The sequence below is a fragment of the Papilio xuthus genome, unplaced genomic scaffold, assembly GCF_000836235.2.
Source record: "Papilio xuthus unplaced genomic scaffold, Pxut_1.1 DF824888.1, whole genome shotgun sequence".
Lineage (NCBI taxonomy): Eukaryota > Metazoa > Arthropoda > Insecta > Lepidoptera > Papilionidae > Papilio > Papilio xuthus.
Genome location: NW_013533761.1, coordinates 2,418,267 through 2,444,130, shown reverse-complemented (window position 1 = coordinate 2,444,130; position 25,864 = coordinate 2,418,267). Strand labels below are relative to the sequence as shown.

Below are 25,864 nucleotides of genomic sequence, written 5' to 3'. Positions count from 1 at the left end.
ATGCAAATATTGCAATGTAAATCAAGAAATTTACCACAGAAAAGGCCTCTGAATGCGTTGTAACACTCCACCTCACTTTAGTGCTTCGAGTACTTTATTTTATAATACATTAGTGCTTGACCACAAGCCCACCTGATGGTGAGTGGTGATATGGTGAATTTTGTGTATGAATCTATGAATGCTCACTATTTCTGTCTTACCAGTTGCCACGCGCTGTTTAGAGGTGAATGAAGGGAGAGTATCAAATATCAGTTTGAAATAAAACTCGCATATAATCTTTAAAAAACAACAGCATTTGTTGTGTTTTTATTACAAAAAGTTTTATCTTTTTTATAATGAAAACGGATAATTTTTTATAAGGAATTTTCAAAATACATTATCACAAGTTGAATTTATATTAATATTTATTTGATCTCTGCACAACACCATTCCCACAAGGATTTTATTTAGAATTTGACAGGAGGATATCTTAAATTTCCTGACAACGAGAATGTTGCCATCATCCCCATTTTCCTTGTCAAAACAGGGACAGTAATAATTTTCGTATACAAATGCCACGACATTTCATATTCACAATTAGATTTTATAAACGCAGTAATTGTCATGTATGAGGATGTTTCAGTTTCCACAGGTCGACGGCGATATCGCGTGAGGCTTGTTTATGGAATTTGTACGTTGCAGGCAAATCATAGCGTAGTTCTGCAATCACCTCGCCTTTCACACCCCACTCTTTAACCTTCTTCTGTATATGTGACCTGTTGGAATTTATACTTTAATACAACAACAAAAAGACACTTTTTCCTACACAACAAAGGGTGCTGCCATTCTTGCTTTGAAGAAACTAATGAGGAATATACCTTGTTGAAGATTTATGTAGTGAGTATACGCTGTCACAGCTGAGTTCAAGGCCCATATGAAGAAACTTCATGTCCATTCCTACATTATTCTTCGTACCAAATGGAGGGTTCATTAAGACTGTGTCAAAGTAGTTTTCCCATCTGAAAAACAGAAAAGGATAATTAGAAATGTAATGTACAAATAGGCTTGGCTAAATTTAAAAACAATATAAATTTGATTTACCTGTAAGTGTTACAATTTAAAAAATCTGTCTGTATTACTTCAACATTAGTAGTTTCAGTGTCACCAATATTTTCCATGATTATTTTAATGGCATCCTCGTCAATATCTAAAGCGGTGACAAGACTGGCTCCCAGTAAAGATGCACCCATAGCCAATACACCTGGTCCACAACCTGCATCAAGCACTAATCGATTTTCTAATGCTTCAAAACGAACCTGGGAAAACATGCTTTTTTAAATCAATAAATTAACACAAAAGAATGCATGCAACATGTCAAATTATCAAGACAAGAGAAATAACGAAAATTTAGAGGATTATTACTTTTCTTGTATATATGTTATGTTTCATAATTTCATTATTCAAACAAAAGGCACAAACCAAAATGATACAACCACATTAACTATGGAGTAGACATTCAAAATACATATTTTGCAATCAAATTAATCAGTAATAAATAAGAGTAACATCTCTCATGAGATATCTAAAGACATGTTACTTTTTTTATTAGATATGTCTGTACGTTGAATATGTTTGGTACTAACTTGTATTGTGTGTAAGGCAACCGCTGCTATGTGTGATGGAGTTTCATATTGTTCATACTGTATTTTTGGCCTCGTAAAACCAACAAGATCTTGCAAATATTCTTCAAGCACTTTTAGTTTTAATAAAGCAGTCATTATACTTAAACTGTAATAAAATTACTTAGTATCAAATCTTGGTAGTACAGGCAAAATCTGGTTGCCAAATGAAGAATCCTGTGATACAAAAAAGCCACAGGAGTTAGCGTTGGCGTGCTGAAGAGCTGCTCTATGGCTTGTGTTTACAATATTTGCTTCTGGTAATTGAGGAAAGCCCTGGAAGATAAACTTTATATATTATGAAATTGTATAACCTAAATAAAGTAGCAAAATAATAAAATGAGTGTTTATTTTTAAAAGAAAGAATATAACATATGCAGCGACAACCATTTTCCCAGTCCTAGGACACATTTGTCACCTCCTCTATATTTCTTCTTCCACATGGACATGCTATTTGACCTTTATGTTACACAAATACATATTGATCCAAATCCTTAATCTTTATAAACATAGTTTATATTTGTGGCATATAAAATGTACTTTATACTTACAGCAGTTGCAGATACAGGTGGAATAGAACACATAGGCAACTGGCTGACTGGGCTGGGCTGAGTCAGAGGAATTGTGCTAGCTGTCAGTGGGGCCACAGCACCTTGTTTCAGTAGCATTTGTTTCTTCAACTGCAGTTCTTCCAATATTTTTCTATTTGTCAATTCTACATAGAATAATTAAAATGTTAATTTTAAACTAAATATAAAAAAGATAACTAAACTAAGCTTCTTCAGGATGAGTGGGACTAAATATTTCACAGTTGCATGTCAATGAAACATTCAGTTTTTCAAAATTAACTTTATTAAAGTGTATGTACCTCTTTGTGCATTAGGTTGAGGAAACGCCATCTAATATCGCACAATAATTGTTGTTCTAATCTTAGTAAATATTTAAAATGTATGGGACACGGGAGATATTACAGTTATAGTAAATTTCTTTAAACAGATTTCATTCCTTGATATAACACTTGTGAAAATTAAGTTTAAATTATATATACAGATTTAAAAATATATATACTAAGTATTTTACAAATACTAATAGATTGAATAACCCAAACCTGTACAATAGGTACAGAAATGTAAATATAATATAGGTTAGTCACTTATTTGACAATTGTTTGAAATTTGACAGCTCTTTTATATACTCTGTTGTTGTTGTTTTTATAATTCGCTCGAGAGAGCAGGCAAAGGAACTAAGCCATGCAGCTATGAGTAGGCAACAGATAATTTAGTCCAATATTTTATTAAGTTTTTTATAAAACACTTATACCCATATAATTTATTACTTCAACCATTTGTTGTATGCATGTTTTAAACAGGATTACCATTTTTCTAACAAAATCTTCACAATGTTAAATTGTTTATAGACAACATATTTCTTTTTTTAAATATTTTTATTGTAATAATACAAACATTGCCTTACATCTTAAAGCAATAAAAAATGAAAAGATGGAATTTTAAGGAGAAAGAAAAGAAAACCCCTTTATATAAAAGCATTTATTTTAAAACAATGTAGGTAATATACTTTCTGAATCTTGGCAAAACAGTCTCACATAAGCAAGTCAACATTTGGCCTCTCTTAAGAATAAACATAAGATTATAACATGTGCTGCCAAACTCACAAATGAATAAACTGAAATATCAGATAAATAACGATATAAAAGGTCATAATACAAAATCATCTCTCTCTACATTGCAGTTAGCGTTGCATCTTGGTTGAGCAATCTTATATTAATTTGTTTATTATCGTAAATTAAACTTAATAAAAGGAAATAACCATTACTAAAATTGACTCACAATATCAGCAATACATAAAATCATCTACTGTACCTAATTAATATGTTTTCACAGACGCAGACATTACAGTCCACAATGAGTTTGTGGTCTAGTTATTAATAAAATTTGTGAATAAATGCACAACAAAAATAGTATTCATGTTGCCTTTGTCTTTTAAGATTTACAAAAATATTTATATAACAATTTAGAAATAATTATAACATTTTCTTTTATAAACAATTTGGAATATTATTGCACGAGCTCAAAGCTAAATTATTATGTGCAATTACATAAATATTATAAATATATCAACAAATCAACACCACCTTATTCCAATAAACCTACGCCTTTGTTCTGAGATCGATAGCGTATCCGTGCCTCAACAACTTGGAGATACCTTGGTTACTAGCATTCCCTTACAAGCCTTTCCCTTTGTCCACACAATGTATAAAACCATTTAGCACACGATTTTATTTTAACAATTCCAAAACAGATGCCTCATAGTTGCCTCAATTTGACATTTAGGATAGAACAGTCGAAACTCGATAACGTTGAGTTCAAGAACCGCAATATTTTTATCGCTTAAAAGTTTCTCTCATTCGAGTTTCTCTCTTATCCATGTTTGGCTGTATAACCATTTTCCATGTTTTAACAAACTTAAATCACAAATTAATTATTTTTTCACGTAGACATTTGAACCAATAATAAAATAAGAAATCACACAACATGTAGACTAAACTGCAAAATGTGCTTTAGACAAAATATTTTTTTATAAAACTTAATTTTATTTAAAATATATAACTCTATAAATTATAACGAAAAAAATAAATTTGAATTATCTATTAAATGTGAATATTTTGTATAACTTACAATAGAATAAAACAATCTCTTATTATCATAAAATCGTATGCCAAATAGAACAAAGTATTGATAATAAAATGTCTATTCAGATAGATATATAAAATATATCACAATACACTAACAATTGCACACTAAATTATTTTAAACATGTGACGGAATATACATATTTAAATCGTTTTATACAAAACAAATAGTTTTTAATTTAATTACTAATTTTACGTATTTACGATTTGTTCGTTTGTTATTATGTAAAAAATGTTTAATGTTTCATGTGACACGAGTACATTGTGTTACAATTTGCCTTACAATATAAAACCTAGTGTTGATTTGTTGGAAATAATTTTCACAGCACAGGAACAAACACATTCTGGACTAAATAAAATCTGAAAAATGATAACAACATTTTGTTTCTTTATCATAGACTAGCACATAATTTTGGCACAACACTGTGTCCCCCATAGCACAGCGGCATCGATGTTGTTCTTACAAATAGTTATCAAGATTTTTGCTCAGTGAAAATATACTAAATATACACTCTATAACAAGGGTTCCACAAAGATCGTCTAACAAACGAGTCATAGGAATTCAATTATTAAAACTTTCGTGAGACATTACTAACTAAATATTTAACTGAAAACGACTAAATTTACAATAAACCGGTCTGGTTTAGCCGAATATGTCCATTCACTCTGACAGATAAGTCCGTAGGTGTAAGTTTAGCCGTTTTTAATTAATTATAGTCGTACGAAGTTTCTGCCTTTCATGATTTAAAACTACAAACAGCAAGCGAAGGAAGCTACAGCATCATTTATATCAATATTTGTGCCCAATGTGTCATGTTCGATGTATAATTTATTAATTTATTCATGAAACCCTAAATCAGTGAGCGATTTGATCATTCACCGAAATACATGGACAGCTGCCATTACAATCATAAAATGCAAAATAATGTATACGTTTAGTACAAAAAAAAATATATTATAAATAATAAAAAAAAAAACTTATTTGAGTAAATAAATTCTCTTGTTCCATTGCTCATTCAGTGCTACAAAAACAGAGTGTAAAAATAATGAGTACTTTGTTTTTTTGGAGAAAAAAAAAACCTTCAAGATATATTATTTGTATAAAAATCAGCTCGTTGTTCTGTCATACCACAACACTTGTCCAAATCTTTCGAGTCCAACATCAAGCACAACGCGAGTTGACGCCATTCACCTTTATTTTTACACCCTGCCACAATGAGTATTTTCCGTGACAACATTCTTATATCCAAACAACAATACATACCTAACACTTTCCCTGTATAAATATATTATAGTCTTGTAAAAGAAACCTTTAAAACCTCATAGGTCACTAACACTACGCGAGAAATTACACAAGACAATTAGGATACAATATATTGCTACGAGTTAACTTATATCATTTGGCACTAAATTAACGTATTGCATCTCGAGCATTCGTCACAAACTATTCCATTCGAATAACTTCAATATAAAATTAATCATTTTCTAAAATAATAATTAAAATTTCTCATTATAAATTTTTCCTAACGATATAAAGTTTATTTGGCCAAATAATTATCTGTCGATATGTGAGCGAAACGAAAACAAAAGGTAACGCTCCTCACTTGAGCAAATCATTCGAGCCGTTCTCCGTCTGGCATCGATTTAATACAAAAACGAAAATATAAAAAAAACTCACAAAAAATAATTAGACAAGACATTCTCGGCAAGTAAAATTTGGCAAAATTGAGCATTAAGACTTTCAATTGGCATCGTATGACATGCGAGACGTTGACTACGCAGCGCTGTGACTAATGAGTATATCCTAACTCTGGTAACTGTAACTTATTCATAGGTACACCAATTATACAGGCGACTGCTTACGTGTGCAGGACTTGTTCTGTGCACGCTTGTCCCTTACGCTCGTGTACACCGGCGAGGCGCGTTCAGATGTGGCATTGAACACTACCACTGACTCGCCTGGCGAGTTAACTTTCATACGAAAAAAACCGCAGTGAAATAGTGATTAAATATTGTAACCATGTGTTCTATTATTGTATTTCTTTTTCTCTCCCTCTTTTGGCTCTTAGTTTTAATCAGAACGCAATTACGAGTAAATGTAGATCAATTGTCTAATGGCATTTAAGTGAAGAGGGGTACATACAAAAATTACGAGGATATGCTATAGTGCGACAAATCTAGCCAGACAAAATTAAATCACAATATTCCTCTGTAATGGCAAATATTGTCACAAGATCCTAGTCGGATTGTCGTGTATTGTCTAAAGGGTAAATTTCATATTATAGAACATAAAACGTACATGACGTAAAAGTGATATGTAACTTTTCCGTAATAGATACAAATAAATGCATATTTTTTAAATTAAAAACTCTCTTGGACGTACAATATTTGGGACATAATTTGTTATATAATCGTTATATATATATATATATATATATATTGTATTATTTCGTTGTTTATACCTTAGTAAATAATTTTGTCACTACCTTAAATTGACTTTGATTAAAGAGATCTTACTGTACAGTACTTTGTTTTTTTTTTTTAATTATTTGACATCCGTTTGCCCGACCGTGCCAAACATCTGCCCGTCACCTCGTCGGCTGTTATCCAAAGCGTGCACATTTGATATGACATTAATTCATCTGAACTATCATGAGGATTTGATCACCGTTCAAAAGAACTATATAAATGATCGTGGACAATAGAGAATTCAGTTATTCACTAACTACATCGATAACAACTCGGTTAAAATAGTTATTTTTAAAAATTAAAAAATTCATTTCATTATTATTTTATATCAAATAATAGTTATTGCTTAATTGATATGATAAATAGATCGGCGTGGTTGATATGCGGCCCACGCCGGGGCAGGCCCCGCCCGCTTTCCCCAGCGCCCCTCCTCCTCTCCCCTCCCCTGCCATCCCCTTCCCAGCCATCACTTAATAAATCTTAAATTTATTTAAAAATATGACTCCTTTTATAAACCATCACGATCACAGCTCTCCATAGACTTTGCATTATCCCAACCTGACGCACTCCAAAATAAATTCTTTTTATTTTAACTTTACACCTACGTAAAACGAAATGACTACAATATCTCTACGTTAGTTCTAAAAAAAATTATGCCATTATTTTTTTCGATATATTACTTTGCAATTGCAACGGTCCCTCGTACAGCACATAAATGCCTCATATACAAAATTTTAACGTAACAATGAAAATATATAATAAAAAAACATATGTATCTCTTGTAAACCGACAATAAAAAGGAAGCAATCAATGACTAATTATCGACGAAATAAATTTAGAAACAAGCGGCAGTGTTCGCGAAAATTCGTGCAATAGAACCTAACTACAAAATATGTCTTAGGAACCTGATAAATTATTGCTAGAGCTTCGAGCACGCCCCCCCCCTTCCTCCTCCTCCCACCTCCACACTAACGACAATGCGCCGGCGCCTCCGGACACCATAACGAGATAAAATCTTATCAGTAGCCAATAGAAAAATATCACCTAAATAAATATGAATATTTGACAGGGGCGTGCCAGGCGGCGCGTCGTCCCCGCAGGCCGGGCGGCGAGCGAGTAAATATAAATCTGTGGTGAGGGCCGGCTGCGCCGCGGCCCGGCCCCGCGCGGACCATCGCCCACCGACGGCGATACAATTTCTCATTTTTGGTAAAAAATAACAAGATTATGAAATTGATATGCAACAGGGTGCAGCATCACTGCGGCGCCTCGCCCTCATCCGCCCCGCCCCCGTACTCGCCTCCACCTCCGCCTCCGCTGCCCGCGGCCGTGCCGCTTTTCGATGCCTCGCTCGTACTGAGAAAAAAATGGAATTCTTACTTTTCTAAATAATTCCCAAACATGTATTCAGCGAAAACATGTGCTTAGGAATATACCGATAACTTACAAGTTAGAATACGACGGTCTCGCGCTGGCGGGTGGGACGGGCGGTGGTGGGAGCGGGGGCGCGGTGGATGGCGCAGGCACGTCGTCGCCGGCGCATGGCGGGCGCGCGGCCGCACTCAGCATGTAGTTGGTCGACTCACTGAAACAGTTGGACAGCCTGCTTCAAATTATATTACTGCCTCGAGTGGGGCGGCGAGAGCCGGCGGATTGCAAGCAATTGATCAGACTCACCGTCTACTCTATACTACGAATTACGCATCACCATTTACGTATTTAGCATTCCTAAGATTACTTTTGTTATAATATTTAAATTATCATCTCATTTAAAAACCCAATGGTTAGATGCAATAGTCAGAGACCACGGATTTTCATTTGGCATGATCCTCGCATAAGTAAGCTGATCAGTTAATTCTTTCATATGGTAATATATAATAGTAAGTAAAACTATGTTAAATTGTGTCATCACCAGACGCGGAAATGTATTACTTTAGTAAGAATAACATTCAGCTCGTTTTATAAACAGCTGATGAGTAAACCATAGAAATGTGCAGACCAAAGTTAACATAATAATAGTAGTTGAATGTGTAATGGAATTTAGTAGAACAGTGGAAACAGAGGAGCTAATAATATCAATTTTATTTCATAATGTCTATTTCTAACTATGACGTGGTTGTATAAAAAAAATATTGATATATAAATATTCATTTTGTTACGATACAAAACGATGACTTGATGACGTCACTACAAACTTGCAGACATACTATGGACCTTGACAATGTTCATGACCATTGTAACATTGAAAAGATTAAATTATCCACATTATAACACAATTTTTGCACAGAAGCCATGAATTTAATTGATCTTTATAGCTTCACAGATAACCTTTGACAACGCGAATGTAGTTCATTATTTATTTTACGAATAACAGAAGTGAACATTTATATACAAATTTTCTGTCTTCTAAAAACAGCGATAGATAAAATTAGCAATAGTTCAGAAAATTATCAATTGAGGATAGTCAAGCCATTAAATGTAATTAAAAAATATATAGGATATAGTTGATTCCGACGTTATTTTATATATATAAAAGAAATTCGGGTTAGTTACGCTATTTATAATTCAAGAACGGCTTTACCTATATGGCTGAAAATTAGTGAGGAGGTAGGTGAGAGTCAGGAGACGGACATAGGATATAGGATATAGACTATTTTTTTTTATTTCTAATTTATGCCTTGAAGAGTTGCTTTTTATTTAACTTACTAATAAATGCGAATGTTTAGATGCATGTGATGTGGACGGATGGATGGGTGTTTGAAGATATCTCTAGAACGGCTGAACGGATTTCCATTAGATTTGGCATACGTATAGAACATAGTCTGAAAGAACACATATGCTAGACTAATTAAGTTTTTTTAATATATCCACGCGGACGGACTCGTGGGCGACAGTTAGTTTCTAATAAACCAAGAGAAATCAAGGTATATACACAAAACTACAAACAGTTTTTACACTATGACATTGAATGAGTTTTCTTTGGTAAATAAACTGTGTATTTTTATTAGTGAAAATCATAGAATATTTTATCCTAAAGAATATTCTACTTTTCTTTCTATTCACTCTGTTTCACTAGTGTAATTAATATAAATTTATGTTAAATATGTTCACATAAAAGTGTTATAGTGTTTTCAATCATGAGTCACAGTAAGTCAAGTTTGTTGAACTAATGTTGCTGTGTGTTAACATAGGTCATGATAAAACCCAAGAGACAGCGATGTAAACATAGGAGGTTGACATGGTGTTATCTTAACCATAATGAGTACAAAGAGTATATAAAAATATAAATTAATTTTAAAATATATAAACAAATGATAAAAACGCTGTGAGATATCCCTTAACGTTTTATTAATGATTTATTGACGTTATAAAGTTTATAATATAAATTGTAATCTTAGCTTTTGTGAATTAAGTTAAACGGAAAGTTGTTTGGTTGAAATTGGAAACTACGTGTTTTTTTATATTGAACTATATTTTGAGGTAATATAGAACACACAATATTAAAAACAAAATAATTTTATTTTATAAAAAAAAATCATCTGTTTTTAAGTTATAAGTTTCTGTTGAATGTTTCCTCAAATTTTTATCGTAATTTTATGCTTTAACTTCACTAGTTGATCGAGCGTGAGACAAAACATTATGGTTTATCTTTACAAAGATTTTTTTTTGTTCCTATTATTATCAAGTTTGTGTTATTATCACGTACATTTTTAATTGTAAAAATTCGTTGTCATGTATTATAATATGAAGATTTAAGTACTTTAGAAAAACGTTTGGTTACGGTTCGTTGTTATCAATTTGTGTACTCTGTAGAATATATCAAGAAATAAAATTATTTTAGACATTTTTGATTTTCTTTCTGTAAAACCGCAATAATGCCATGCGGAAAATAAGATTGGCATTGTTTATGACAAAGGTACTGAAGTCAAAATAAATGTGTAGCAGTGGATTCGCTTTCGGAGTTCCATCATTTTCAATCATTACAAAATTTCTCATAATGGGAATAATTTCAACTTTTTGAGATAAAAGATTTTTTTTGTAGAAGAACGTAAGAGAAGGAACATTTTTTTTAAATAACAGAATGGGGCAAACGAGCAGCGGGAACACGGAGGTGTTCAACGACGCCTATGGACATCAGCAATACCAGAGGAACCGCAGATGCGTTGCCGGCCTTTGAGATGGTGATAAGCTCGCTTCTTGAAGGACCCTAAGTCGTAGCGGTTATATATCAAATATAGATTTTAATTGAAACGCAATTCATTTAAATTGTGCTTAAACACGAACTTATACGACAACACAATATAAAAATTCTTTTTGTAATACTGTCTTTTTCTTTGACAAGATTTTTTTTTTTTTTATAAATGTAAAAAAAAACACAAATATGTCTCTATTGGTTTCTCTTTTTAAGATAAAAATACCATTTCTCATGATAAAATTTACAATTTACAACTTTTACAAAATGCATCGTTATGTTACGAATGGTCACTATCTGCAATAATCATTTTTACTTCGGAGAAAACCACACTAATATTTTTGTCTGAGATATTAGTGGTTTAAAAAATACTATGTTCATTATTCGTTAAAAAAATACACACGGGTGTCACAAACATGGCCGTATTGACCTTAAAACTAAACGAAGGCCTACTACAAATAATACTACTGCTTAGTACAGTAATATTGTTTGTAAGGTCATAAAATTACTCCATCTACGGAAAGTGGTCTTGTTTTGAATTGCACATTTCCAAACAGCGCAATAATAATCTATATTTAAATTATAAAGTTCTTACGATTACTATGAAAAATAAAACAAAGTCATGTCCCGTTATATTCTAATAACGAATCGAAATAAGATTCGACTGATTGTACACATGTTGATATCGGCAAAGCAATAATTGAGACATGCAAATACGTAGGGCTGCGGTGATAAAACTTAATTTATGATGTGACCCCATTTTGTATTATGTATCAAAGTTCAGAAACATCAAAGTAATATCATATTTAGAGACATTCAGATCTACTTTGACAAACATAATATATTATTAACAATTGCAAGCATAAATCCCATCACTGTATAAAATTACTTTGTTAGTAGTGCCAAATATTACTGACAGTATTGTTTATATCGTAATATACCTGATTTAAAAAAAAAATGACCAAATTATTAATGAATCAAGTACACTTACAACTGATGAAGTAAAAAGCCATCTAAAACTCATTATCTTAATAACTTATACTATAGGTGTTGTTATCCCTAACATCGTTGAATCATTAAAACGATTATGACAAAAAAAGAAACAATAAGATACCTATATCTACTCTCTCTTTCTTTCCTCTCCTGCTGCGGTCTTCCTATTCCTCTAATAAAGGCTCCAAGTAGTTTAAAACTTTTGATAGTTACAGTCATACAATCAGGACAAGCTTACTCAATTAATTCTTTCTAATATTAAAAAAAAACATAGGTAAAAAGCGTTGCGTCACCTGGCGGTCCTCATGCGGAGTGCGGCGCAGTTCTCCTTGCACTTGTAGGCGAGGACCTGCTTGATGCGGCTGACTTCGACGTCGGGGAAATGCCGGCTGACATAGGATATGAGGGCGTGCACGCGGCGACGGTCGAGCGGTGGCTTTGTGGGGCGCGCCTCCTGGCCCGCGCGCGACCAGCGCTGTCCCGTCACCGAACACGTCGCCAGTTCCATGGGCGAGAACAGCGCCGCAGCCAGCCCTCGCGTCACTTTCCTATAGTCCCCCCATTTCACGCCACGTAGCAGCTCCTCGCGAATCTCCACACCCTCGCCGAGCTTTATCTGGTGACCAGTTATGTATTCATGTTACGTTTTTTTACCAAGGTCTTGTTTTTATTGACACGTGCAGGTGATAACCCGAGCGATAATTATGCCGATATAACTATAGGCCTATCTCGTGAAAACTGGTTGTGTGGCATGTCGTAATAGATTACGATGTTTTAACATTTAACAATAGATAGGAGGCCGAATGAGATACAATTTTTGTTTTCAACTTCAATTTGTCGTCTATCTACTCCTTCTAGAGTTTATTTCTGCTGCAATGTTTCAAACATTTGCCTAAGGCGCTAAAAATTAGAGATTTCCATTAGATAAATTTATAAATAAAATTATTTCTTACCAAATAATGCCAGACAATGATAAATATTTACATTTAATACATAATATTTATAAATATTTGGATAACCCGAGATAAAGTCGTTGTACAGATTTTCCATAAGATCAGACGTCAGGACAGACAGAAATTTAATATTTTTAAAAGTTTTTTTTTTATGTATTTATAAAACACGATCTTCATTTTTTATATTACTCCGATGATATGTAAGTTGTCGTGAAAAAAACTTGACATTGAAATAAAAAAAAGGCAAACCACACAGATATTGGCCATATCGGAGTAATAACTTATTTTCATTAAAACACACAAATTGACTACTAAATATAAAAAAAAGTAAAGCGTAGACAAGACAATTTTACTTGGTTTACGATGTATATTTTTTTAATTGACTATTTCTAACCAAACGTAAACGTTATCTTAGTATGTATTTACAAATTTTTGATTTTATTCCACGTTAGTAAATAATCATGCAATATTTTTTTTGACAGATAATATATTATTATGTGTTGCTACATTAAAATTCACCCCTGACAACTACTTTCGTTTCAAATAAATAAGAAAAATAAACAAAACCATTCTCTTGGTCATAAATAATAATATATATAACACAAGTAAAAGTCAACCTCATTAGTTATACAAATTATTATAAAGTACATATCTTTAATGGAGCAATTCTTGTGTGTATATATATATATATATATATATATATATATATTTATATATAATTGGAATCTCGGAATCGGCTCCAACGATTTTCATAAAATTTAGTATATAGGGGGTTTCGGGGGCGATATGTCGATTTAGCTAGGAGCCATTTTTAGAAAATGTCATTTTATTTGTGTTTTATCTATAATTAACTTAAACATAAACTTAACTTTTTCTATCGGTAAGATCGAAAAATATTATTCATATTTCATCATTTTATTAGTAATTCGTACTTAAATATAATTTCCAAAAAACACAATTTAAAAAAAATACCGAGCAAAGCTTGGTCTTCCAGATTTAAAAAAACAATTCAATTTCACGTCAATATTGTTCTAGACTTTCGATATTTTACGACTGGTATATATTATAAGACGGTCTGAGGACTATTAATCAACATGTTTTTTATTTTTTATTTTATAGCACGTTTTATTCTGTCTAATCTACCCACGTCGTATAAAATTAACGCCGCAATAATTATCTATAGCATAATATGACCGTATCTTACTAATTATAAATGTTAGATGGATTGATGGATGGATGTTTGTATGAAGGTATCTCCAGAACAGCTGAACGGATCTCGATGAAATTTCACATGCATACAGAACATAGTCTGGAAGAATAATGGCTAATTACCTTTTTCTTTAATTCCGCGCGGACGTAGCGGGCGACTGCTAGTATCGTAATAAATTATATTTTAAATACAAATTGACCAACTTCAGTAGTGAATGAAAATAGAAAAGGAGCGATGTTTAATACATATAAAATAGTTCACCTTATAATTAACATACGCAAAATTCAAAATCATACTAAGGATCGCGCTTACATAATAATACTAGCGATATGGTATCTCGTTAGGTCAGTTATTGATTGACATGCATATTATAACTTAGCTGCAGAAATATACCATGTTCCTATATAAACATAACGAAAGATTCCTCACCATAACTAGTATAGTACAAGATTAATCAAATCTTACTTAATATAATAAATGCGAATGTTTACATTTAACTAAGATGTAGAACAAAGTCTGGAGATACATACTACTAAAGTTTTTTTTATTTAATGCGTACAGACTCGCGGGTGATAGCTGTTAGTAGCTATAAAATAAACAGACATTAAAATGCCATCTAAATCTTTTCATTTATCACATAAAATTACATAAACCTTAAAGTAGTTTAAATCACAATCTCGTTGGACATTGTGTGGAAGTTAAACACGTTGTCGAATGTGAGTGAAGAAGCCAATGATAAACTTTAACCTTTTTCATTCATTCATTTCCGCGCCTATAAGTTTTTAATTTTATTTTTTTAAAGGTCCACTAACCGAAGAGTCCTGAGTCCAAAATTTCAGTTTAAACATACTTTTGTCTCTATTTCGTCAAAGATAACGACAGGGATGATGATATGTTTTATACAGATATTTTGGTCTCAGAAACCATCAGCAAGTGCTTAACAAAAATATATATCCTACTTATATTATATAAATGCGAAAGTTAAGACGGATGGATATTTGTTAGAAGGTATCTCCAGAACGGCTGAACGGATCCCGCTGAAATTTGGCATAGATGTAGAACATAGACTGGAAGAACATATAGGCTACTAATTAAGTTTTTTCTTGCTGTGTGGACGGAGTCGCTGGCCACAAATAGTATCTGGACTCTACGTGTAATGTGATGTAAGTTTTTACTTATACATTGCATCTAAAGAAAAAAAATTAATGCAGTATAATTATGGAGTTATTAGAATGCGTTATTGTACGGAAAGCGTTATTTCCTTGTTTTGTATTAGTTTGCATATGCACGCTCAATTGCGTGCATATTAACAACTACAAGAACTCAACAATTCAAAAGGTAGCATGTAAAATATAAAGCCGTGGTTTCTGTTATTGGGTAGGGGGGGAAATGGATCACATATTTTTAATAATTTCATCTATCTATACATTCCGTAGCTATCGTAAAATATGATCAAGTACTCCGGAAGAGGATAGCTAGCTTAGTTTTAAACACCAAATATCTCACCTTACAATTCAATATATATAAAGTATTTTAGACTCAAATATCATGTATATTAAACATATGAGCATTCTTTTCAAGCATAAATGATAAAACGAAGAGTGCGCCCTCGTTTATCACTACTACTACCCGATAAGTACCACCTGGATAGTTCACTGACACAAAACATCAATCCAAGATAAAACATATACAGATAATTACGTCGTCATTTGTTACAACAAGCGAAGATTTTATATATTTTATTCACTAGCCTAATCTACGACTTCGTCTGCGCAGAAATAAAAAACAAATAGCCTATATGTTCCTCCAGACTCCAAATGTTCCAAATGTTCTACATCTATGCGAAATGTCAGCGAAATCTATGCAGCCGTTCTGGTGATACCTTCTTACAAACATCCATCAATCCAAACATTCGCATTTATAATATTAGTAAGATGAAAAATAAATTAATTTCAATAAAATGTTGAACCCTTGCGGAGTTATATAGTAAATATGATTCAAACATCCCTCACGGGATCCGTATCTACATTTTGATAGTTCAACAATACAAGGGTTGAAAAACATACAGAGATACCTTAATTCGAAAATGTATTTTTAATGGCATTATTAATCAGTAGCTGTGACAAACCATCAAATCATATGAGTAATTTAAATATCAAATAATTTTCCTGGTATTCATTAAAAAAAGATATTGAAGAGTGATTGTTAACTTATTGACATTGATGACCCTGGTTTAAAATAAATATAATAAATGCAAGGTAACTTACAAGCCTCGGTGCGACTGCGCCGCGCTCGTTCTCTCTCTTGAGCAGGAAAGGCAGGGCTCGGCGATGCTGCTCCAGCCATACGGCGTCCGGCACCGGCCGCGCGCGCCGATCCCAGCGCCCGCAACCCGCTGACACATAACCAACGCTCAGTACACACGCACGCAAAATCTCTGTCACACGTTTAAACTAGAAGAGTAATTACTACTCTAATTATTATGGAGATATCTAAGCTGCTGCATTAGTCAATGTGAAATGATTTTAGAATGGCATTACTCGTAACACAAGGAGAGTAGACTCGCGTAAAAAGTTTACATACAAACATAGTTGTACAAACCCGCCACACCGACTGGAAGGCAGTATGAAACCTGGCATACCTTTCTTGGTACACACAATACACAGTTGCTGTTAGGTTACATTTATTCTAGTGTTTATCGCTAATTAAACTCAAACTGCCCCGTGACAGCGCAGAGTCCACGAGTAGAAGACGTGTGATCGATAATAACATATCGTCATCCCTGTCATGACAAAATAGAAATAAAATGTTTTAGACGGGGATTTCGGTCTCGGAAACCCACGGTCAGCGAACGAAAGAGATAAATTCTTTAGTTATTGCGCGGGAATGTACGCGGTCGCGGTGAGGCGGTGGGGGATATGTCTAATAAATGATAACCTATAAACCTCTATTTTCTAAAATGTTGAGATATTCTGGCCAGTATTAAAGCTTAAATAAGTATATATGGAAAAATAACTATACCTGTGTGTGCAATCACCGACACCATTTTCCGTTTGTTTTAATAAAAATATTTTTTGTAAGCTGCTACACAGTTATATTCAATAAGGGCATTGAAAATTAACGAAAAATTCTATTTTTTTTCTGTTGGAATATAAGGTTCTTTTTAAACCAAATAATACTAAAAGCTGTCGGAATGATACAATACTGTGGCCATTCTAGTACTATAAATAAAGATGTCAAGCATTTTTACACATTATGTAACTATAATAAAAAAAATTGGGTAATTTCTTGTGTTACCATTGTGCTTCGTAACGATTGTATGATGCAAATACGTAAGATTTTTAGTAATGGGTGTTTGTGTACACTTTATTTATCAAGAACTAAAAAAAAAACAGTTTCTAAATGTCACCGGAATACAACCGTTTAGAAACCGGCAATAAAAACAAATGAATAAAAGTTTAAAAAAAAATCTAAAATAAAAATTTATGAATAAAAACTTTTTTGAAAAAGCTTTAAAATAGAATTATTGTAAATTTAAAATTGACAAATTTAAAGTCGATTAAAAATATTTAATTTATTTAAACAAAAAATCAATGTGTATTTCCAATACTTTTAATATGTTTAGTAAAAAAATTACATCAATTTATGTACATACAAAGTAGTAATATTCCGCACTAAGCAATTGCACAGACGAAGTTGATTATATTTGAAGAATGAAGAATTATATAATAATTGTAATGAAGTTTCACTGGAACAGTCAAAACTTTCAATTGACCGTTTTATTGCAAAAATATTAAAGTAGAAATGTAACAGTGAAAATTATTTATAAGCGTAATAAATGGTATTCGATAAGTTACAAGATATATTTAACTTTCATAAAAAGCTAATAATTTATTTCTTAATACAAATATGTAAAAAAAAATGTATAAAAACTGGAACAAAGAACAATGTTCGTTACAATTATGAACTACTATACGCATTCTACTAAGAACTGCAGAGGCGGGAATCAGAAAGCATCAAACTGAACTTATTTTAATTCCAATATTGTCAATATTAAACACTACAAATAATACTAATAAGTAAGAATAGTCTAAATTAGTACTTAATGGAAACCATTGTTCATAATTGTTTTTTTTTTCTTAATTTACGTTTAATAACATTGCTTTCATAATTATAAAATATTCGCAAGATTTAATTGTAAATGATTTCGGCAAATATGAGATTCAATTTTTTTTATTTTACAATTTAATATTATAATGATAAGGCGTGAATTGTTTTGCAAAATTTGAAAGTGCTGATTCAATATTATTATATTTAACTATAACGATTCTTGTGTGTATTTTCTTCTATTACCTATAATTTATCGCAAAACATGCAAATACGTTTCGCAATGTTTGCATTCGTATTATTTCGTCACGTAATATTTTAAGAAATGCACTATCAATTAGAGATCATAAAATAATTTGAGATCTCATATAGTTTGGTAAAATTTATATTATTACGGATAAAGAAAAAAATATAAACATTCACAACCCTAATCCATACTTCCGACATCGTGACACTACAAAATTCCGTTTCTTTTAAAATGACTAGATGTTTTCTATTCCATGGCAAACTTTTTTATATTCTTCCTAAGCAATATTTTTAATTAGCCCACCTAACTGACTTAAATGAAATTCTAACTATAAATAAATCAGGTGCACAAAAGTTTAAAAAAATACAAAGTCCCTTACATACTAATATATAGTCTGAATCCAGTGTTTTAGTCACTGGTTTCCTCGATAGCTATGGCAAGTTTAACACTATAAACATCGTAACAATTATTATTCTCATCGTTCCGTGAATCTGAAGACATTTAACATTAAACCTTTACGTCTGAAATTTGTACAAACTAATAACCGGGAGCCGTCCAATCACATAACAATATAACACTGTGTAAAGATAAACTATTGTGTATAAAAAATATCACTATTGTAGATGTCGTTCACGAGTTTATGTAACATCGCGAGATCGACACAAAAACGGAGGAGTTCGACCCTTTCCATCGCGATTACGGTACAAAAAAAAAATTATACTCTATATATGAAAATACACATTTGCTTGGAACGCGACAGAAAGTATCGAACTTATGGATAACGTGTATATGTAGGTATGTATGTATGTATAATATGTAACCTGTAAATAACCTATGATAAATCAGCACCGGTTGCAACAAATGCTTTAACAACGATCAGTCTATTGTCAGAAAGGAAGGTACTTAAGCGTTTCCCTTGACGAGTCCCAGTTAGTCACACAAACCTACAAATAACATGAGTCGCCGTGACTCAGGGGGCTGAGTTCATCGCCTCATTTCATATACTGTAGTATGGTGTATACGTCTATTAACAAAACTAGTAATTAACAATTGACAAATAAAGTTAAAGGTTACTTATATTATCGAACCAAATGGGACTCGTCAAAGCAACGTATGTCTGGCACTCGGTATAATTATTGAAAGGCACGCAATAAGCGGAGAGGTGACGGCAGAAAGGCCCCCGGCGACACTCCGATCACAGACTAGATACATCTACTGACAGTCTTCATTATGACGTCTCGCTATGAGCCACGTCATCGCAATGCGACCAACGACGAGGAACAATAGAATACGCACTTTCCGCATCGATGAGTTTCATAAATGCAACTTCAGTAATCTAACGTAAAAAGTGGAGAAACTATGATTGATACACTATTGTGCCCCTCGTTGAAGACTACAAAAAGGACCAGCGCAACGATCATTATGTAAAAACTAACAATTACAAAGAACGAGTATCCTGGCTGAAAAGACGGTTTGACGCTTTACAAATCAAAGTGCTATTCATATAAAAATGCAGCTTGCAAGTGATTCCCTAATATTTAAAGGTGTAGGAAATTTCGCTGGTGCTGAGCGACAAACTTATATCAAAAAATTTGCACACAAGTTGTCGCGTTGTTCGAAAGGCTCAAAGCTCAAACGACATGACATTTCTGCATGAGCCTGAGAGGAGATAACTGGAGGAGCAATAGCTCGAAGAGAGACCCCAGAATATGGTATTTAAAGTAAATGAAAGAATAAGCGCGACATAATCGATCTTGAGGGGATCGTGGCGCTGGTCCCGTGCGCGGTCTTCTGCTTAGCATAGGGGTAAGAGAGCGCGTGCGCTACTGTCGGTAATGGATCGCAGGCCGCAGCGCGGGCAGCGGCGGCGGCGCCGGCTTGAGGCAAGCGGGGTGCTGCGCCAGCATATGCCGGCGCAAGTAGAGCGGCGTCTTGAAGGAGCGGCCACAGGTGTCGCACACCGCCGGCTGCGCCTCGTGGATGAGCCGCACGTGCTGGCGCAGGTTGGACGCGTTGCTGTACCGCCGTCCGCACTGCGCGCACCGCACGCCCGCGCCCGCGCCCGCGCCGCCCGCTGCCAACAACACCAGTTCGCACTGCGGCACCGCGGGCCCGCACTATCCCCTACCGCCACTCCTCACACCTCGCTTATATACACCTTCCAATGCTAATAGGTACATTGTTTCTCAACTGAAGGCAGGGTAATAGTAATCTCAAAGTAAACTTTCCCCTGTAAACTTCTATTTAGTCAAAACGGGTGCCAAGATTTGTTATGCTTTAAATAAGTTCATAGTTAATTACATTCCCGAACTATGTATCGTTGCTGCGTTTTGTATCTACTTCGTTCTCAAACTTATATTAAAAAGTACTTAAAAGTATTTTATAAAAGTAGACCAGTAGTTGCTTTACTATTAAACAAAGTAAATGAAGGCTATTAGTTCGCAAACTTTTGAATTGATGTTTGGAATAAGATTTATTTTGACAAGTTTATTACATCTCTGTAAATAACATTGTTTTTTCCGCATTAGCCAACAAAAATCAATATTTCTATGTTAGTCCTATACGCTTTTGCCAGACCTTGGTATTATGATAACATTTTGGTATGTTCAAAGGATAGTAGAGAAAGTCGTAAGCTTTAAGAATTTATAAAAAAGATAAAAAATATTCTACCTTTTTAAATAAAGTTTTGCTTATTTTTATTTAGATCTTTGTAATTTGACTTTGACATTGCAACGTAGGCTGGGTCCACGACGGGCATTTAATAAGAACGTACGGATAAATAAAGACGTTCCATTGCGTTATCTAGGAACAAATTGTGGTTAAGTCTTTTTTCAGAACAATGTAGATGACATTAGAGTAATCGCTTAATGTTTATTGTGTTAATAAGAAAAATATATTGTAGGGTAGACCTGTTAGCATTGGAGGAGGTTGCGGGCTTGAGGGTGTGCGGCCGCGCGTCAGCACCCGACACCCGCGCGCCTAGCCACCTCAATTGAACAATATCGCGCGCGCTCTCTTCTAAATGTTTGTTCTAAACAAATCGATACGTTGACTGTGAAAACGAAAGGTTCGCCGGGGGCGCGGCTGTCCGAGTACACGTGTGCGTGTGAGAATGACGTGACAGTGAGAGAAGATAGCATATTTACCTTCTGCTTTCTCGTCCCGGAGATCCGTGCTCAATCCGCCCATGAGATCCACGTTACCTGCAGCGACACACAATATTATAACATCACATATACAAAACCATTGCAATAAAACATCAGTAGAAGGCAATTCACCTGGCAGTGTTGCAAACGGGTTGGCAAGCGCATTGTTCTCATTGTAATACATCTGTTGGTAACCAGACCGTTCCTCGTCGCTGGCTTCCTGTTCCATCATTTCCATTTTTGGTTCCAAAAGGTCCGATGCGGTAAAATCTTGTCCGCATTTTTCCATTTTCTCCGGATCGCCGGAATCCATTAAAATATCATTCTCATCATTGTTCAGCTCTGGTGCTTCGAGATCAGTTTTCACCCTTAACGTAGGGTAGGTGCAGGGTTCGCTATATTCATTATTATTAGGCCTCATTTGACTAGAAATTTGGAAGGGAGCTTCTTCGCTGAGATTATTTCTGGCAACATCGGGAGAATTTCTCGCAGAACGACGACTAGCGCTCTTCTCGTGATCTTCGGCAGCGTTCGATTCGACGTTTTGGTTTACGGCTTTGGAGGAGGAGGTAGAATGTGACGGCTTGGCGCTGAGCAAATTACGTAATTGGGAAGGGGGAGACTTTCGATTGACTTTCTGCGAACAATAAAATTACTTAGAAGAGAGAAAACTTCAGAAGAACTTTGTATTAAAGAGATTGTTATATTTACTTTATCGTTGTGTTGTGAGCAATCTGTGAGGCCGCGGATCTGCAGCGCGTCTGCGGTGCGCAGGAAGGCGCTGAGTTGCGCCTGCGCGATGTTTACCTGGCCCGCGTACATGAATTGCAGCAACGCGCGAACGTGCGACACCTCGCAGTCCCGCATGAATATTATAGGGTGAGCACATGGATTGTTCTGCAAACAATTTCATGAGTCAACATCCTACTAATAAACGTAAAGTATAAGATAAAATCTATTTGAAAATGTAAGTACACACAAATATGTACAAGCCCACCAAACCCTGTATTATCTATGTGAAAACATGGACACCAACTGTAATCCTCAAAAAAAAACTTAAATGTGAACATTGTCAACTTTAAAGTACGATAATCTTACTAATATTTTAAATGTGAATGTTTGGATTGATGGATGTTTGGTTGAAGATATCTGTGGAACGACTGTATAGATCTTGCTGAAATTTGCCATAGATGTAGAAAATAGTCTGGAAGAACACATAGGCTACTAATAAGGTGTTTTTTAATTCCGCACGGACAACGTCATGGGCGACTGGTAGTTATGAATGAAGTGACCTACTGTTTTGTAATACTAATCTAGCACATAGCCCTATCTTTAATCATAGCAAATAAAAAACACTTTTCATTTAATTTTACACAGATTTTGTCATGTACGAGAATAAGATACTTGCAACGTAAATTAATCTTGCAGACATATCTCTGTGGTACAAGCCAGATGAATCATAAGGTCCGTATTTATATCTATTTGCTTTAAATCGCGACGGCTGCACTGATTGTAAGCACTTACACAAATTGACAATATACATGACTATTCATGTGATACACAAATATAAGTCAAAATGTATCATCTGAGTTGTAAACGAGACTATAATTAAAGCCTTTTTAATAACACTTTTAATTAACTATTATTACATATTTTACCTTCATTTTATTATATCTTTTTAAATCACTAGAGTATCATAGAATTGATGACTCATTAGAAGGAAATTACAAATAATAATACAAATATTTATTAAGAAGTTACTATCAATAAGACTCTATTTATTTCCATAAGTTTTAACAATCTGGAGTAGAAAGATATTGAGAGGTATTCAAGCAAATTAAAAGTAAAAAAGTAGTTCAGCTGTTTTAAATTTAGTTGTATAAAGTTCATATAAAAATTAATTACATAAACTTTAAAACAATTAGTAACAGTTAATATAATAATGTAATGGGACAAATCATTACATATCAGTTATGGGCGGTGATAAGAATTATAAGATTTACTTTGGTCATTTTGGTGTATTGAAAAGTTAGAAACAAAAAATAATAAATTTAAGGGTCGGCAAAATCAAGAGGTTTTGATAACCTTTCTCAAGGTTTTCTGAATGAACAAAGAAAGAAAGAAAGATTGTTTTAATTTACATAATTTATATTAGTGATAGTTTTAATAAATTTCATTTAAGATGAATAAAAAAAAACATTTAGCTAGTCAATTTTAGGTAGAAAATATTTTCAAACTATTTAATGTATTTGCTTTCATCTCACACTTAGAATTGTAGTATTAGTGAGTAAATACCATGAAATATGCTATCAATTCTTATCATTCTATTACATGTTTTGCAGCTTCTATCTACCTTTCTTATTAGCTAAAATTGAAAAGAAGAAGGTTATTAATCATTCATTATTTTTATAACCAAAACAGATGTAACAAACTATATCTATCCAAACATCAACAAGGTTTTTGTTTATATATCATAGAAGATAAATCAGATTGTTAGGATTATTATTGTATTGCATTGTAATAGTATTTAAAGTCAAGGGATTGATTGGATAAAATATACAAATTTAAAGTTATTTCTAATTTGAATTTCTAATGCACATATTTACTATTCAATGATGTAAATACTTGAGTAAATTTTTCTCTGAATAAGTTCTGTTTATTTTAAACTATGCAATATTATAGTTATAATTATGTATTATATACTATTCACAATGAATGTGATTATCTTATCTTTTACATATGAAACATTGATTTATTAATACATTTAAATTGCAGTGAAATCTAATTCATTGGGTGTATTTTACATGTCATTCACCTACTTCAATGCAGAACAATGAAACTATCATAGAACTACATACTTCATTGAATGTTAATTAAAGTTCAGTAATTATTTTTCCACAGAGAAACTTTGTAATAAAAAATTGTAGTAGTCTATTATTATAAAAATTAATTGTATTATAGGATAATGTCAGCTTTAGATAGTTTGAATTAACTTTAGAAAGGTCTGTCACATTTTAACAATCACTATTTAAAACAAATAGTGGAGCTGTTAGAGATGAAATTCTGTTTTTTCCTTTTTTTAACGCATACGACATGGAATTCAATGATAATAAGATAATTAGAAATTGTGAAACAGAATTCTAAAGTAGGTACAAATAAATGAAATCACGAGTACTTAACCGGAACGCAAGACATGGCATTTGTAAGTAGATCAAGTGTTTTATACATAACAACTTTCACTAGAGTCATTGTAATGGTGACACATCAAAGTGTGGGGAGTGAAAGATGGACTTACTTTAAATAATTCCTTGAAATAAGGACTACACGCAGAGAGAACCACTTTGTGGGCCTCCAGCCTGTGTCCTTCACATGCCAGGGTGACATCCACGAAGTCCTCATCATCGCGCAGTGCCTCGAATTGAGAAGTTATATTTGCTTGAAAATTGTTCCATCTCAAACAGAATTGCTGGTCGCCACCCAGTTCTGTACCTTCCATTACTTATAGACATAACTCGATATCCCTGCTCATTTAATTGGTTTGACAAGAATAGTTAATTATTGAAAATAAATATATCACAGTAACTTGCAATTTCAGTCGCCGTCTGGCCGAAAATCTTGAAAGAAAACAATCAATAAAATCTCGTACCAATATAAGAAAAATAAAACTTTTTAATTTGTCATTCATTTGCTGATGGGTACATTCACTTCTACGTTTCGTTTCACTCTACTATTTGAACAGATTCTTACAAGTCATAAGAAAACATAATATTTTTGCAAGTATGATTGTAGTAACTAATTTTTAATTATTATTCTTTTGAATTATTGAGTAACAAATCTTGATTACAATTTTTTCTGATACGTAAAACAACGTTTGTCGTCACTTGTCATTTTAAACAATAAACGAATATTATGCCGAATGCTTTTGCCTATGAAATTGATGCCATGTTGTAAAAACCCTTTTAATAAAATACAATATTGAAATTTGTTCCACGATTGAATATAAGGATTTCAATTCTTATTTACTTTGTGCTCGATTTGCTACTGTACGAACTTGACGCAACGGTACTAGTCACTAACACTACAATGACTTAATTTTAAAACTTATCAGCCATCAGCCATAGACACAGGTCAAGGTTATACTTTATACTTATTTAAAACATTTATTTTAAATTTGACTAC

At 33.3% G+C, this 25,864-nt stretch overlaps 2 protein-coding genes across 3 annotated transcripts; both read right to left on the bottom strand.

Moving 5' to 3' along the window:
• Window positions 1–351: 351 nt before the first annotated feature.
• Window positions 352–2,768, bottom strand: Mettl5 (Methyltransferase like 5). The gene is made up of 6 exons (XM_013324945.1): window positions 2,527–2,768; window positions 2,210–2,373; window positions 1,623–1,934; window positions 1,081–1,295; window positions 858–998; window positions 352–755 (listed from the first exon to the last, which is right to left on the bottom strand). Exons 3-6 carry the CDS (start codon window positions 1,755–1,757, stop codon window positions 602–604), a joined length of 645 nt encoding a protein of 214 aa, XP_013180399.1. The 5' UTR covers window positions 1,758–1,934; window positions 2,210–2,373; window positions 2,527–2,768; the 3' UTR covers window positions 352–601.
• A 4,504-nt stretch (window positions 2,769–7,272) lies between these two features.
• LOC106127120 (protein tramtrack, alpha isoform) lies at window positions 7,273–25,759 on the bottom strand. Of its 2 annotated transcripts, none has more exons than XM_013325117.1 (8): window positions 24,981–25,759; window positions 22,397–22,582; window positions 21,818–22,322; window positions 21,686–21,742; window positions 16,453–16,580; window positions 12,316–12,638; window positions 8,285–8,440; window positions 7,273–8,193 (listed from the first exon to the last, which is right to left on the bottom strand). In XM_013325117.1, exons 1-8 carry the CDS (start codon window positions 25,179–25,181, stop codon window positions 8,094–8,096), a joined length of 1,656 nt encoding a protein of 551 aa, XP_013180571.1. In that variant the 5' UTR covers window positions 25,182–25,759; the 3' UTR covers window positions 7,273–8,093. The 2 variants fall into 2 exon arrangements, with proteins under 2 accessions (XP_013180571.1, XP_013180572.1); XM_013325118.1 differs by having other exon boundaries at window positions 8,285–8,422.
• Window positions 25,760–25,864: the final 105 nt, after the last annotated feature.

Bases quoted from the DNA above. Each gene is read 5' to 3' on its own strand.
- Mettl5 (XM_013324945.1), bottom strand. From the start codon at position 1,757: ATGACTGCTTTATTAAAACTAAAAGTGCTTGAAGAATATTTGCAAGAT. The intron at 1,296-1,622 runs GTTAGTACCAAA...ATGTTTTCCCAG, and splicing joins TTGCCTTACACACAATACAA to GTTCGTTTTGAAGCATTAGA. The intron at 999-1,080 runs GTAAATCAAATT...TCTGTTTTTCAG, and splicing joins TTAAATTGTAACACTTACAG to ATGGGAAAACTACTTTGACA.
- LOC106127120 (XM_013325117.1), bottom strand. From the start codon at position 25,181: ATGGAAGGTACAGAACTGGGTGGCGACCAGCAATTCTGTTTGAGATGG. The intron at 22,323-22,396 runs GTAAATATAACA...TATTGTTCGCAG, and splicing joins GCTCACAACACAACGATAAA to AAAGTCAATCGAAAGTCTCC. The intron at 16,581-21,685 runs GTAAATATGCTA...GTTATGTGTCAG, and splicing joins CCGGGACGAGAAAGCAGAAG to CGGGTTGCGGGCGCTGGGAT.